General features: G+C 50.4%; 1 protein-coding gene across 4 annotated transcripts; it reads left to right on the top strand.

The window, feature by feature from the left end:
• The first annotated feature begins 606 nt into the window (after positions 1-606).
• Mfsd2b (MFSD2 lysolipid transporter B, sphingolipid) lies at positions 607-13,310 on the top strand. Of its 4 annotated transcripts, XM_021644964.2 has the most exons (14): positions 621-1,473; positions 5,318-5,443; positions 6,393-6,517; positions 7,310-7,433; positions 7,746-7,824; positions 7,914-8,044; positions 9,218-9,308; positions 9,420-9,541; positions 9,981-10,064; positions 10,317-10,397; positions 10,609-10,718; positions 10,919-11,062; positions 11,376-11,552; positions 12,616-13,310. In XM_021644964.2, exons 1-14 carry the CDS (start codon positions 1,402-1,404, stop codon positions 12,638-12,640), a joined length of 1,491 nt encoding a protein of 496 aa, XP_021500639.1. In that variant the 5' UTR covers positions 621-1,401; the 3' UTR covers positions 12,641-13,310. The 4 variants fall into 4 exon arrangements, with proteins under 4 accessions (XP_060221497.1, XP_060221499.1, XP_060221502.1 ...); XM_060365514.1 differs by lacking the exons at positions 11,376-11,552; positions 12,616-13,310 and having other exon boundaries at positions 607-1,473; positions 10,919-11,366; XM_060365519.1 differs by lacking the exons at positions 10,609-10,718; positions 12,616-13,310 and having other exon boundaries at positions 615-1,473; positions 11,376-11,536.
• The last annotated feature ends 1,864 nt before the right edge of the window (positions 13,311-15,174 follow it).

Below are 15,174 nucleotides of genomic sequence, written 5' to 3'. Positions count from 1 at the left end.
TTATCGGCAGCACAAAGTTTTTCATTTTACTGTAGTGCAGTTGGTGGTTGTGTCTTGAGGAACAGTTGTTTGATGTGTACACTGACCTATTGCTGCCTGACTTTAGGTCACAGCCTATGCCCCCAACCAGCCAGGTTGAATCATCCACCCTCCATACACCAAAGTCAAATGAGTACTGAAAAAGTGAGAAGGGAGGTGTATTCAATGTGAGCACACTGGGGAGCCGAACTCAAAGATCCAGTGGCCTCCCAAGTCCATCTCCAAGAGAGTGTAGCTCAGCACTCCAGCCATGGTGGACTCAGCAAGGGTGACAAGTTGGAAATCTTTCTTTTTAAGAAGTTCCTCCTCGAAGGGGAGGAGGATCTCCCTTTTCAGTGGACTGGGAGAGCGACACCAATGGGGAAGAGGGAGGGTGGGATTGGGTGGGGAGGAGGGAGGAAGGTACAGGTGGGGATACAAAGTGAATAAATTGTAATTAATAAAGATTTTTTAAAAAAGTTCCTCTGTCCTTTTCTCCAAGGAGAAATTTTTTGGTTTTGCTTTTTTGGGGAGAGTTTTGGTTTTGGTTTCTGGGGGCCCTTGTTTCAGCAGTCTGATAATACAAGGAAGACTGGTATAAAACTGTTTTCAGGGTTTTATACAGTGTAGTCCTTTGCCTGTTATGTCTTTTAATTTTATGTATTCATTTATTACAGTTTATTCACTTTGTATCCCGGCTGCAGCCTCCTCCCTTGTCTTCCCCAGTCCCACACCCTCTTCTCCCTCTGTGCTCCTTCCCTAGTCTCCTGATATCCCCTGTGTCTTCAAGACACAATGATAGGTACTCACTTGGAAGCCTGTTTTGTTTTTCAAGACGGTGTTTCTCTGCGTAGTCCTAGCTGTCCTGGAACTCGCTTTGTAGGCTGGCCTCAAACTCAGAGCTATCTGCCTCCCAGAATGTTGGGATTACAGGACTTGGTTGCACAGTCATACCTACAAGATAACTGTAGTGAAGCCTGGGAAATGTGTAGTTCAGGCTGAAAACCCTCTCAGCCATATTTTAATCAGAACAAGTGGAGTGTATTGCTTCATATAAAGAGTAAATTTATTTGCTGGCTTTCACCCACTGGAGAGGGGGCAGGGGACTAGTTGAAGGTTTCTGTCTACAACACAAGTCTACCAAGAAAAAAAAAATCGTCCCTGAGGACTTGGCTTTCCCATGTGTGTGGAGATGGGTGAGTTCCTTCTTGGAGAGGAGAATCCCTGAAGCTTGGAGGTCCCTGGGATCCCCACGCTGCTGGGCAAGCTGCATGCGGGGGCTGGGGCTCCTGCATGGGCCCCAGCCGCGCCCACTAGGCCAGGTCCACCCCTCGGGATGATAGCACCCAGCGCTGCTGCAGTCAGAGCGGAGCAGCCTGCGTGATGTCCATGTCGTCGCCCCAAGGACCCACCCAGGCTCCTGTCGCAGAGCCTCACACCGTGGAGCCAGGCTCGGTGAGCGCCTGGGGCGGGGGTGGGGGTGGGAGGTTGTTGAATGGGAAGCTGTGCTGCTCAGCGCTCCCACGGTCAGGAAAGAAAGGCACCTGCCACAGCACTTTGGCCAGATGTTGGGCAGAGTGCAGTTTGCTGCCGCTGGGATGCCCCAGAGAAAATAGGAAGGCACCCTGAGTCCCGACTTGAGGTAACAGCGCTTCGTTCAAGACAGGCAGGAAGGACCAGATCTCTAGTGCCCCGACCACAGGCCTGCTGCAGGTCCTCCTGGACCTGCACATGTTGGTAAATGGGCTGCTTCCCTTCACCAAACTCCCTGTGAATTTAGCCTCCCTCTGAAATGCTGGAGGTTCTCCTGAGAAAGACGATTCCCCTGGCGCGCCCAGGCAGGCTGCTTTACAGGTGGATGGGAACCCAAAGTATTCCTAGACCCTCTGCGTTCTCTTCATGGATAGAGCTAGTCCTGGGAGCTGTGAGGCTGGTGCCAATGCCAAAGAGTAGTTAAGAGCCTCTGGGCTGTGTCTTGCAAATTTCAGAATCTACCCCAGTTCCACCTGCAAGATATTTCTGCTGCTTCAACTGACTCCATCCCCTGTTTTGACTCAGAATTTGTTTTTAGGCATCTCAGAGGAAAAAACTGGAAGACCTCTATGTCTCAGGGTGCCTGTAGTCCCAGTTCCTGACTGGGGAGGCTGAGGTAGAAAGATCCCATCATGTTCTGGGAAACATAGTAAGACCCCCTGCCTTAACAATTAGAAAATCTCGATGAGTAAAGATGTAGCCCACTGGCAGAGGGTTCGTCCAGCAAGGTAAGACTCCTATACTGAGGGTGGGAGTGGGACCATCGGGAACTCTCATTTTCCCGGGGAATTTGGAGAATTGAGGTGATATTAATGACAGAAAGAAAGAAAGAAAGAAAGAAAGAAAGAAAGAAAGAAAGAAAGAAAGAAAGAAAGAAAGAAAGAAAGAAAGAAAGAAAGAAAGAAAGAAAGAAAGAGAAAGAAAGAAAGAGAGAAAGAGAGAGAGAGAAAAAAGAAAAGAAAAGAAAAGAAAAGAAAAGAAAAGAAAAAAAAACAGAAACAAAAAAATTGAGACTGCCATTAGGCAGTGTTTAATTTTCCCAAAATTACTTGATATGGACATTTCTGCATTTTGCTTGTCAAGAAACTGAAGCTCAACAGGGATCCCTTGCCTAAGTCACACAGCCAGTTTGTGAGTCTGTAATGTGTAGATTCTATGGACTCCAGAAGCTAATGGGATAAGGAGAACAGAAGACACAAAACTGTATCATCTTAGTTTAAACTGGAATTTGTTCCGATGGCCCTCTGTTACCTAAAACCTCCACAGGCCCATTTAGGGGAAGGAGGCTCACTATGGGATGGCAATCTACTCGCACTGGACTCTGCCAATTTAGTTTTTCTGGAAGATGCAGCAGTGTTCACATAAATGTCAGAAAAAGAATGCACTCAGCCTTGAGTGAGGTTTTTCTCCTAGGGTAGGAAGCATGTGTGAAGTGTGTGATAAGCCTTATCTAGGAGGACCTTCCCTTCCATGCAGTCTGCCTGTGGTGTCTTCAAGATACTGAAATGGACAATGATCCTAGCTCCCTCCCACCCCACTTCTGTCCTCAGGCAAATGATGGAAAAGGGATTCCTAGCATTATTTGAAGATAGAGTACTTTACAGTGTCCTAATGGCCAGTGACCACTTTTAAAACAATAAATGTGTACTAGAGGCACTGCAGTGAGTGAGAGCGGTTAAGCTCTCAGCTTCCATGGTGGTGGCAGGGAATGAATGAGAGTATACCAAGCAGTCTGGGCAACACGGTTGTCAGGGAATTCCTCTGAGGAAAAAACATCGAAACTCATACCCAGTGGGAAGCACTGAACTCTTCTTGAAGGACACACAGGTACCTTCTAGAGATACAAAGACTGGGAGAGAGCAAAGGTCTCAAAAGGTTTGAACAATAAGAAACCCCAACAGATCTGTAGGCATTAGTATGACCGTCCTATGTTATGTGGCTAACATCAGCTTATAAGTGAACGTACACCATGCGTGTCTTTCTGTTTCCAGGTTACCTCACTCAGGATGATCTTTTTCTAGTTCCATCCATTTGCCAGCAAATTTCGTGATCTTCCTTGTTTTGAATAGCTGACAGCTTTGGCAGATGGCAGGGGAGAACTCCCCCTTTCAGTGGACTAGAGGAAGGGGTTGGGGGAGGAGAGGAAGGAAGGGTGGGACTGAGAGGAGTTGAGAGAGGGGGCTTCAATTGGAATACATAATGAATAAATTGTGAAAGAAAACTTTAAAAAAATGTAAAAAGAAGTAGGAGAACATTAAATTTATATTTTTATATATAAAAAAGGAACCCCAACAGAGAAAGCTATTTGAAGTGTCCTAATTTGACATTTCAAAGCTATTTGAAATGTCCTAAACCCAAGGCTCTGTGCGTGCTAGACAAGTAGGGTACCCCCATGCTCTCCCTAAGCCCCTCTCCCCCTTTAATATAAATGTCTGTGCTGTTATCCTGTGCCTGTTCCCATCACTGAGTTTTGGGAGCAAATTGCTTGAATTTCATTGGGTCACAGATAGTGCAGGTTCCTGGAATCTGAATGCAGCAGCAGAGGGAAATTTAGCAACAGACAGAATTAAGTTTTAATTAAGTTTAGATTATCCCAGGGAGCAGAGTGGGGTCCTGTAGGCCATCTGGAGAACTTGGACTTTTACTAGACAATGAAGACAGACAAGTTGTGCGTTTTAAGCAGAGGACATACGTCACCTCGTTTATCTTATTCAAAGAGCACCGGTTGCCGCAGGGAGAGTGCTCTAGAGGCAGAGGGGCCACTTAGGGGGCTCACCTGATAGATTTGGCAGGGGCCTTTGGGAAGAACCAAGAACAACCAAGGTTGGTGGCCTGAGCCACTGAGCAAACATCAGTGTTATTTAATGCAATGTGGCAAATGGGGTTCGGAGCTGGTTTTCATAGTGGGACAGTAGCAAGGAGCTGTGTTTAGAGCATGTGCGGCTGTGAGTTGGCAAGCAAATGTTTAGGACTCCACGGGATGGCTGGGGAACTGTGCTAGTCTACCTTCCCGGTTCTCAGACTATTTGGTGATGCTGCCGTGGAGAGACAACCTTTCCAGGAGAAAAGGGGAGAGCTCTGATTTGTAAGGTTTGCTGCTGTCTACAGGGTACACACCCTCATCACAGCTGGTGCCAGGGGCTCAGCAGGTGGCTTGCAAAAGTCACAGACACTGGACGACTGAGTAGGTGAAAGCACCTGCCACCAAACCAGACACTTTGAGTTCGATACCGAACTCACTTTGAGTTTGATACCATGATGGGAGGAGAGGACGTACTATGACCTCCACATGTCTGCTGTGGTACATACACGCCTCTCCACACACAAAATAAGTACAAAATAAACCCAAACACTGAGCAGTCAGTTCTCCCTCAGAGCTTCATCACAACATTCCTATGAGGCGGGCAGGAAGATTGCCTCTGACGGATGAGGAGAGCAAGTCCTAGAAGCATGAAGGGATTTATTCACGGTCACACAGGGACCCACAGCTCACTCTGATCACTAACTCAGCACAGAAAGTGGCTGCCACAGGAAGCACGGCATGGTGGGAGCAGTGTGCAAGAAAGAACTTCTCCCCTGGAATGGTTTAGAATTCTGTTTCGTAATTCTCTCTCACTTCCCCATAGGATGATGTGAGGGCAAAATGAGGCTGAGGTTGCGGAGCCCTCAAGCCTTCAGGGAATACAGGGTGTTTAGGGAAGTCACTGGGGTGTGGAGAGATGTTTGTGCCTGTAGAGATAGGAGCTGCTTCCTGTGTCTCCCTCAGGACAACAGAGATGGTCGCCTCTCAGTCTGTACAAAGATGTGCTATGGCATTGGTGGGGTCCCCAGCCAGGCGGCCTCCAGCGCCTCGGCCTTCTACCTGCAGCTCTTCTTACTTGATGTAGCACAGGTGAGTGTGGGCAGCAGCCCGGGGCCCCGGTCCTATTACCTCATCTCCACCTCGCTGGCCCCCGTGCTGGCACTTTGGTTGGTAGATAACCCTTTGACCCACATTTAATAACAGCGACAAAAAAAAAATGCTACAGAGGGCAGCCTCTTCAAGGATACTCATCATTTCCTGCTTGCACTAGGAAAAAGAGAAAATAGTCAGGTGTGGTGACAGGCACTTGTAATCCCAGCATTCCAGTCATTCCGGTAGAAGCACAGAAGGAGGAGGATCAAGAACTCAAACCCAACCTCAGCGACATAGCTAGTTTGAGGCTAGCCTTGGCTACATGAGACCCTGTCTCAAAACAAAACAAGATGGGGATTAAGAGTGTAGGTCAACAGACAGACTGTTTGCCTAGTATGCGCAAAATGGGGCTCAGTGGTGTAAGCCTGTAATCTCAGTAGTAGAGACAGGGTTGGAAGTTCAAGGTCATCCTTGTCTACATAGTGAGCTTGAGACATAAAATCCTGTTAGCGGTGCTCAACTTCCCTAATGCTGTGCCCCTTTAGTACACTTCCTCATGTTGTGCTGACCCCAAGCTGTAAAATTATCTCACTGTTACTTCATAACCAGAATTTTGCTACTGTTGTGAATGTAAGCATCTGATATGCAGGATATGTGGGAATCATAATCTACGCATTGAGGACCACTGCCCTATCTCAAAAACAAAAAACAAACCGCCAAATAGTGGCAGGAGTGCCTGTGCAAAGGCCTCAGCTTGACCCCTCTCCTCACTGGCTCTGATGTCCTTCAGAGCTTTTTGGAATGTAAATCCTGGACAGGAGCCTTTTCCACCATGTCTCTAGCCCCAGATGAGTTCCCAGATCTTCATCCCAACAGGCAAGCAGGCCTGGACATAAGTATTGTCTGACTTTGTGGACCCTTGGCTGTCCCCTCCTGATGGTTCCAGATCCCCGCTGCCCAGGTGTCCCTTGCCTTGTTCGGAGGGAAGGTGTCTGGGGCAGTTGCAGACCCCGTGGCTGGTTTCTTCATCAACAAAAGCAGGAGGACAGGATCTGGACGGCTAATGCCTTGGTGAGCAGTCCCTTGGTGCTTGGACCCCCTTGCCCTTTGCCCTTTGTCACTACCATAGCCTGTTTCCTAGTTGGTCCCTGTGGACGGTTAGAAGACAAGCCTGTGCAGTGTAGACGAGCTAGGTCAGAGCATGACTCATACATGAGTTCAGAGACAGGCTTGGAAATCATCTGTTTCTCACCAGTTGGCCCGGGGCTGGACAAGCTTTCAGGGCTCCCAGGTCGGTCTGGCTTGTGACTCGGTGTGGTGAGACTGGGCTGGCAGGCCCTAGAACACTGGTTCTCAACCTTCCCCATGCTGCAGCCTTTGAAGTCAGTGCCTCCACCTTGTGGTGATTCCCCAACCATAGAATCATTTCTCTGCAACTTCATAACTGCAATTTTGCTACCGATATAAACTGTAATGTAAACATCTGATATGCAGGATAGCTGATACTTGACCCCCAAAGGGGTCATGACCCACAGGTTGAGAACCACTGCCCTGGAGCAAGAGCAACTTGCCCGTGCTCCAAGAAATCAAACTCAGGGCCTTATGTGCTGGCCAAATGCTCTGCCACTAAGTACAGCCCCAGTTCTCAAGTGTTTTCAGGGAAGAGCACCCCGAAGAGCCCTGGCCGGAGTCCCAACAGTGAAAGCCCCTCCATCCATCACCCTCTTTTCTCCCTGTCTTCATGGCTCCCTAAGAGCCCCAGCTTGAGGGCCTCTCAAGGAGCAGGGACAGACTGAATGTGTCCCTCCTGGGTCCTGGGTGCCCCGGAGCTGTAGGTACAGTACGTCAGCTGTGCTTCTACAGGGTATTGGGCTGCATGCCCTTAACTGCACTGGCCTACTTCCTCCTGTGGTTCCTGCCCCCGTTCACCAACCTGCGTGGGCTCTGGTATACCACCTTCTACTGCCTGTTCCAGGCCCTGGCTACAGTAAGTATGTCGTGCTGAGCCTTGCTGCTGCCTTTGATTACTTTCCAGATTAAGGGTACTAGGGGCCTGGACTCTTCTCTGACCTGCCCACAGTTGCTTGGAAACCTGTCATTACCACTGTTGGCCCTGCTCAGGGCCCTTGCTTCTGAGCCCTTAGCTCTGAGGTTCAGATGACTTGGCCTTTTAGGACCCTCAGTGGGACAGGGTGGTTGCCAGCTCTTGCATAGCGAAGCGGCGGGGTGGGGAGACCACAGTCCTTGAGTGACGGTGTGGGTGGCAGAGGCCATCCTAAGCTCTGAGGGGCCATCCCAGTTCTTCCAGGTGCCCTACACGGCGCTCACTATGATCCTCACCCCCAGCCCCAGGGAGCGAGACTCTGCCACCGCATACCGTGAGTACAGTTCTGTGCTCAGGCTGGGAGCAGGTGGTCCTTGAGATCCTGCAGCTTGCCATGTCACCTCGCACATGCTCTGTCTCCAGGGATGACCATGGAGATGGCGGGGACACTGATGGGAGCCACTGTCCACGGGCTCATTGTGTCCAGGGCCCACGGGTCCCAGAGGTGTGAGGATACTGTGTACCCCAGGAGTCCTGCTGTCTCCCCAGATGCAGTAAGTATCTGAGATACCCAGAATCCCCCTCTCTCCCTTCTGCAGGGCCAACTCCATCCAACAGGGATGCTCTTCCGTCTGGTCTTCCTTTGGGGGCGGTGCTTACTGTACCCTCACCCTTTTCCTATTTCTTTCATGGTGGTACACACCTGTAATCCTGGCACCTGGGAAATTGAGACAGGAGGAGCAGGAGTCCAAGGCTATCTTTGGTCATTTAGTTCAAGGCTAGCCTGAGCTATATGAAACCCGTCTCAAGAAGACCCAAAGTATTCAGTGTGTGTGATTCTGAGAAATAAACAAACAAAAAAAGAAAAGAGAAAACCCACCAATAGACAAGAACAATAACAGAAAACGCAGGGGCTGGGTTACAGCTCAGCTGGCGGACGGAGTATTTGTTTGGCAAGTGTGAAGTCCTTCGGCACCTCATAAGCCAGGCATGATGGCTCACAGCTGTAATCCCAGCACCCAAGCGGTAGAGGCAGGAAGACCCCAAGTGCAAAGGCGTCCTTGGCTACACAGTGAGTCATAGGCCAGCATGGGCAACTCAAAGAGGATGCCTCAAAGAAAGAATTCACAAACAACAGTTTCAGAACACAAAGAGCAAAGCACTGGAGCCAAGCACAGTGTGCCTTCCCGGATGAGGCCAGGACAGCTGCTTGGAGCGCAGGTGGGAAAGCTGTTCTGCATTCCCCTCCTCTTCCGAGAAATGCCCCCTGTTCTCATTGGCTATCACCGCCTGCATCTCTTTGTCTGCATTTTTATTTTCTTTGTATTTCATCTGGGTCACCGGACATCACACTACTGTTAACTGTCTAGGGCTCTGCCCACCCCTTCCCAAGGCCCAGCCCTTATGGTGGACGAGAGGCCACTCACTCCTCATTGTAACCTCAGCATCTGGGACACAGAAGTTAGCTGAAATGCCTATTCGCTGATGAAGGTGGGGCAGTGAGCACGCTGACCTCTGGATGCTCCTTCCATACGGAGGCACAGAGTCAGCAGAAAAGCAAGTCAGTACCGAGCCTGTAGAGCTAACTGAGCAAACCAAAGGAGCGGAAGCTGGCATCCTTGGGCTTGGGGTGATGATCTTTTCACTGGTGTGGAAAAGCACCCCTCCCTGCCTTTCTCGGTGGGCTGGAGACATTACCCCCAGTGCAGTTCTGTCCTGTCCTGCAGGCTCGCCTCTACTGCATTGCAGCTGCTGTGGTTGCCTTGACTTACCCTGTGTGTGGCGGTTTGCTGTGCCTAGGAGTGAAGGAGAAGCCAGGTATGGGGGTGCAGGGAAGACATGAGAGGCAGAAGGTGGGAGCAGGACTCCTCCTGGGGGGAGGTATAGATTCCTCACCCCCATGCGGGCTATCAACTTCCTGTCCTGTAGATACTTCTGCCCCAGCCTCAGGCCAAGGCCTGAGCTTCTTCACAGGCCTGGCCATGACTTCCCGACACCCTCCCTACCTGAGCCTGGTGGTCTCCTTCCTGTTCATCTCAGCCGCCGTCCAGGTACTGCTGGCCAAATGGCCTTTGATTTGCTTTGGCTCTGCTTATTGTAAACAGGCATTTGAAACAGGGTCTCATGTAGCCCAGGTTAGCCTTGAACTTGCTATCTAGCTGATTCTGGTCATCCATGCAACTGCTGGGGTTATAAGCATGCATCAGGGTACCTAGTTTTATGGGAGATGACACATGGCTGAGAGAGGCTGGTGCCAAAAGAAAAAATGTGGGTGTGGTCATGTGATGGTAGTGGATGGCATCCTCTCCTATTACCTGAAGTCTAGTAAAGTCCATTTGACCTTAGCTATGCAAAGGGGAACAGCACACTAGGAACAGCTCATATATATGTTGGGGGAATCTTTTGAGTTCAAGGACTCTCCTACCGGACACATGATTCCTGAATTCCTGCCCTTCCCTGTGTATGACTGTCTCTCATACACTTCCTCAGGTGGAACAGAGCTACCTGGTCCTGTTCTGCACACATGCTTCCCGGCTCCAAGATCATGTCCAGAACTTGGTACTAACCATCCTGGTAAGGAGACCGAGGAGGTGGAGGCTGGGGCCCTTGGGAGACTGAGTGGAAAACCCCAATGGCTAAAGTTCTAACAGTTATATTTTATCTTAGTCTCATTCCAGCAGAGGGTGGAGTTGGGGCCCAGGCTCAAAGTTGATAGTTACTGTTCAAACCAGACAGTCCGAGGCTGGGTGTCAAAGCAAGGGCTATGAGATCTGGGAGAAGTTGTGGACTTCAGGGCCCTGGTCGGATGACGCTGTCTACTCACAGATCTCTGCTGTGCTGAGCACCCCACTGTGGGAGTGGGTTCTCCAGCGATTTGGGAAGAGGACATCCGCATTGGGGATCTGTGTGAGTGAAGCAAGAAGCAAGGCCTGAGGGGGGCTGAGGAGGTAACCAGGGAGCCGGAGCCCAGCAGGGTTGGACCTGTGTTCCCTGTGTCTGCTGGGCCTAGCATAGGACCAGCTGCGGGCTTATCATAAATAACAAAGGCTGAGACTCTTGATGAAAAAGCCAGCCAGGGAGATCACGGAGGGGCCAGCTCACAGGTGTCTCTCCCCAGGTGATGGTGCCCTTTTCTATCTTGTTGGCTGCTGTGCCCTCAGCACCGGTGGCCTATATTGTGGCCTTTGTCTCTGGCTTGAGCATTGCTGTGTCCCTGCTGCTACCCTGGTAGGCTGGATGAAGGGAAGGGGAGTCGGGAAATTTCTAGCTTTCCATTAGGGAGCCTCTCCGCCTGCTGCTGTCCTGTTCCCTGCCTGGGACCGCTGGATGGCTGTGGGTCATTCTGGACAGAGCAGGCTCCACCTTAGCCTCCAGCCTCCTGAGGATTTTCAAAGGGAAGAGGGCTAACTCCATGTACCTGCCCCTAGGTCCATGCTGCCAGATGTGGTGGACGACTTCCAGCTGCAGCACCAGCACGGCCCAGGCGTGGAGACCATCTTCTACTCATCCTATGTCTTCTTCACCAAGCTGTCAGGAGCAGGCGCCTTGGGCATCTCCACCCTCAGTTTGGAGTCAGTCCTAGGGGGTGGGGTCTGGGAAAAGCACAAAAAGCCAGGGGATTGGGAAGAGTTGGTCAGAGCCCCTGCCATAGAGCCACCCAGGAGCCTGGTGTGCACGCTCCACTCCAGGGAGTGTGGGGGGACTCCATCACCAGGACTGAGGGGTCCTGACCGCTCTGGCTCTTCGCACACACTGCATAATAGGCTAATCTGTCGAGAAATGGGTTCTCAGGAGAGGGCTGGGTTGACACGCCCGTGACTTCTGCGCCTGAGGAGTCATTTGCTCAGCAAAGCTGATGGAAAGGAAAGCGTGGTGTTTCCCCAGGTTCGCAGGGTATGAGGCGGGAGCCTGCCAGCAAGCAGAAGAAGTGGTGGTCACCCTCAAGGTCCTCATCAGTGCTGTGCCCACCTGTATGGTCCTTATCGGTCTGGGCATCCTCCTGCTGGGCCCCACGCCCAAGACGCCAAGCCAGGACATCTCTGCCCAGCTAAGTCTTCGGAGGTGGGCAGTGCTTGTACATGGGCACACATGGGCAGGGTTACCAATCCAAGGGACACACACACACATGTACCCCAATGCCCAACAGCTAACAGCAGCCTGCAGATGTGCTGCCCTGGCCACCTGAACCATCTGATTTTCAGGCTACCCGTCTTAGCTTCACTGATAACTCTTTGTTGCTAGATTTCCTTCTAGCTCTAGTCTTCATCCTTGGGCTACCTGGTAGATGGGGGGTGGTGAGGGATCCCTAGATCTCACGTAACCTAGACCACCTCACACCTGGTATGTTGTTCCCCTCCACCCTGCATGTCTGCCAAGTTCCACATCTGGGAGCATCATTCATTGCACAGCTGTACTCACTGCCTCGCCGGCATGTCAGCCAGGTGCAGGAGCTTTGACTTGAGCTCACCCTTCTCCATAGGCTTCTCCTTCTGGGTCTCCATCTCAGAGATCCATCATCTCATTGTCTACCCCAGTTCCAAAGCCTGGGATCTCCCTGCTCTTCCCTCCATGACTGCTAAGTGGCTGTCCGATTTGTCCTTCCCCTACCGCACATCCCAGGACGCTCCATGGAGGATGTGTGCACTGCCTGGCCTTCCCAGGGTAGTGCAGGAATCTTGCAGCTGGGGATACGTTACATTAATCCCCGTATCCCAGGAGCTCAGCGAAGAGCCCAAGGCCAAATATGTACTTAGGGAGTGTGTGCTGGCACGACCAACTCACATCTGGCTTACAGATGTTCCTACTTACAAATGCACACGTTAGTGTGTTATGTCCAAGGCAACATGATCAGCAGCCCCTCCCGTCTCATGGCTGATAATGTCAGCCCTCAGCAAAGGGTCCAGAGATCATGCTTTTCACTCTAGCAATGCTTAGAGGAGGGAGGCTTGCCTGACGGGAATTGGGGCGGGAGAAAGGGGACTGGACTGTGGCTTTAGCAGAGCTGTAAGTGGAGAATTGCTGGTAAGACACAGAACAGCCATTGAAACTTCTGTGGCACTCCGTGACAGGGCCAAGAACCTCACCTCACCTCTCTCTTCCTCCTTGGCTTCTTTCCTTCCCTCAGGAGGACTAGCTACAGCATCGCCTGAACTTTAAGGAGACTTCTGTGAGCTGGAAAAACAGAAACCTGCATTTTCTCTTATCCGCCCAGGCCCCGGGCACATGCTAGCAGCTTAGCACATGGCAATTTCCTTTGTTTGTGGAGACTTTAGAGACATCTCCTGAAGGGGCTGGCCCAGGCTCCAGGAACCCCACGGACACCCCCTTATCTGTTGAACCTGGACCCTTTCAGGCTTGTATCCCAGACTGCTCCACCTTTGAGAAACCTCGGACTCTGAAAGCATCCTCTTCAACGATTTCTGGCACCAGGAATCTCTTGCCTACACTCCCTTTGCTAGATGGCAGAGCTCCACACAGGAGTATACATGCCGACCTGGCTTGCACTGAGACTCCAGTGACAGTGGGACACGGTGCAAACGGGCAGACTGAGGACACATGACATGTCGGAGGCTAAGCAGGTGCTTGGCCAGCATTTTGTTCTGTTCATAGGAGTTGAGGTCACTGATTCTATCAATAGACAGAGGATGGATGACATGGAGCTATCAGAGGCCAGCCACCTTTACAAACAAATATGAATATATTTTCTCAAATTCTATGTTGTAACAGCATACACAATAAGGATTCTAGTTTTCGAGGCTCTGTGTCTTTGGGGAAGATTCACTGGGATATTTAAATATATAAATAATTGACTTATTCATACAGACTGTGTTCTGCCTGCTTGTATACCTGCAAGCCAGAATAGGGCACCAGATCTCATTATATAGATAGTTATGAGCCACCATTGGTGGTTACTGGGAATTTAACTAAGGGCCTTTGGAAGAACTGCCAGTGCTCCTAACCTCTGAGCCATTTCTCCAGTCCAGTTTATTTATTTATTTTTTTTTCAAAAACAAATCTAGCTGGGCTTGGTGATACACACATGTAATCCCATCGCTTGGGAGGGAGAAGCAGGAGAATCAAGAGTTCAGGTTGTTCAGGCAAGTCTGAAGCCTGCCTGAACAACCTGAGACCTTGTCTTAAAAGCAAACAAAAGCTAAAGAGCTTATTTCCTACATAGTGGGTAAAGTGTGACTGTGGACAGCTCACCATCCCATGCTGGCATCCCCTGAGGAGAAGCCATTAAGCATGGCTCCTGCCCCAGCCATGTATTTCATAGACTGGGCACCATGTTGTGTCCTGGATGAATGAGTAAACATCTGGGCCACTCTCACCTCAAAACAAAACAGCTTACTTTTCTTATTGCTCTCCTCATCTCTTGCCATTCCGATCTCCTCCTTACCTGCCCCTCCTTAACCTACTAAGCTTGCCCCCAGCCTCCGTAACAGAGGAGACCGTGCAGCCTGGCAGGACAAAACTCCATCACACAGCGTTTGTATACTGTCTCCACTTTCGCCACAAGTAACTGCTTGCCTTATTTATTTTCTAAAGTTGTTTTTTTCTTTTTCTTTTTAATGTGTTTGTGTTTGTGCCCGAGTGTACTTGGGTGCCACGTGCATGTAGATGCCAGCAGAGAGCAGCAGAGCCTCTGGAGTGATAGTCACAGGTGGTTGTAAGCTGCCCAGTGTGGGTGCTAGAACCAAACCTTGGCCGTCTGAAGAGCAGCAAATGCTCTTAACTACTGAGCTCTCTCTCTCTCTGGCCTTTTATCTGTTACTGTATTGTTTGTGTGAGACAGGGTCTCGTGTAGCCTAGGTTGGCCTCAACTCACTGTGTAGCCGAGGCTGTCCTTGAGCTGATCCTGTTGCCTTTACCATTCCAGTGCCAGGATTACAGATCTGGATAACTTGTTTTTTAAAACCCCCAGTTTAGTTTAGATTAGAGGCGTGTTGCCTAAGCTGGCTCAACTCCTGGCTCAGGCAATCTTTCTCTCTCAGCTGACTGAATAGATGGTTATTTATTGTTTGAACAAACATCTCATGTACATCTCAGGATGGATATGTCAGTCAAATTAATAATGCCTGGCAGAGCATCAGACTAGAACAGTTGATGCTGACTGGCAACTGGGAAGGATTTAGAATTAACTGGGAGGCAATTAGATTGATGAGGATAACTGAGGTGGGAAGGCCTGCCCGTTGCAGTTGACACCATTACACAGGCTGGGGGCTGAGGCTGAAGAAAAAGGAGGGGGCGAACAGAGCACAAGCATCCCCCGCCCTCCGCTTCCTGACTGTGGATGCAAGGGGACAGGCTAATGCTGAGTCTGCACCTCAAAACTCTAACCTCCCTTGCCTTGCTCACCACCGTCTCGGACCCACACTTCCGCCCTCTGCTTCTGTTTCTTTGAGGCTCCTCAGGGCAGTATGCTTTCGCCACAGCCTTGCACAAGCTGCGGCAGACTCCACCTCCAACCCAGGGCTCTTGGCTGAGCTTCAGCTCCGCACACCCAATGCCTCCCCAGTGCTCTTCAGGCAGTCCCAACGGCATGCATGCGAACAGAACTCATCACCCTTCCCCCATGAAGAAATGCTTCATAAAAACTAAATGCATCCATAAGAGAAGTACCAAGAGCAAAAAGAAATACTTCTTCCTGGAAGAAATACCTGCCCCAAATCCCTACAGCAAA

The sequence above is a fragment of the Meriones unguiculatus genome, chromosome 1, assembly GCF_030254825.1.
Source record: "Meriones unguiculatus strain TT.TT164.6M chromosome 1, Bangor_MerUng_6.1, whole genome shotgun sequence".
In the NCBI taxonomy this organism is placed as follows: Eukaryota; Metazoa; Chordata; class Mammalia; order Rodentia; family Muridae; genus Meriones; species Meriones unguiculatus.
Note: the sequence above shows the minus strand (reverse complement) of the source record. Positions and strands in the feature narration are given on the sequence as shown.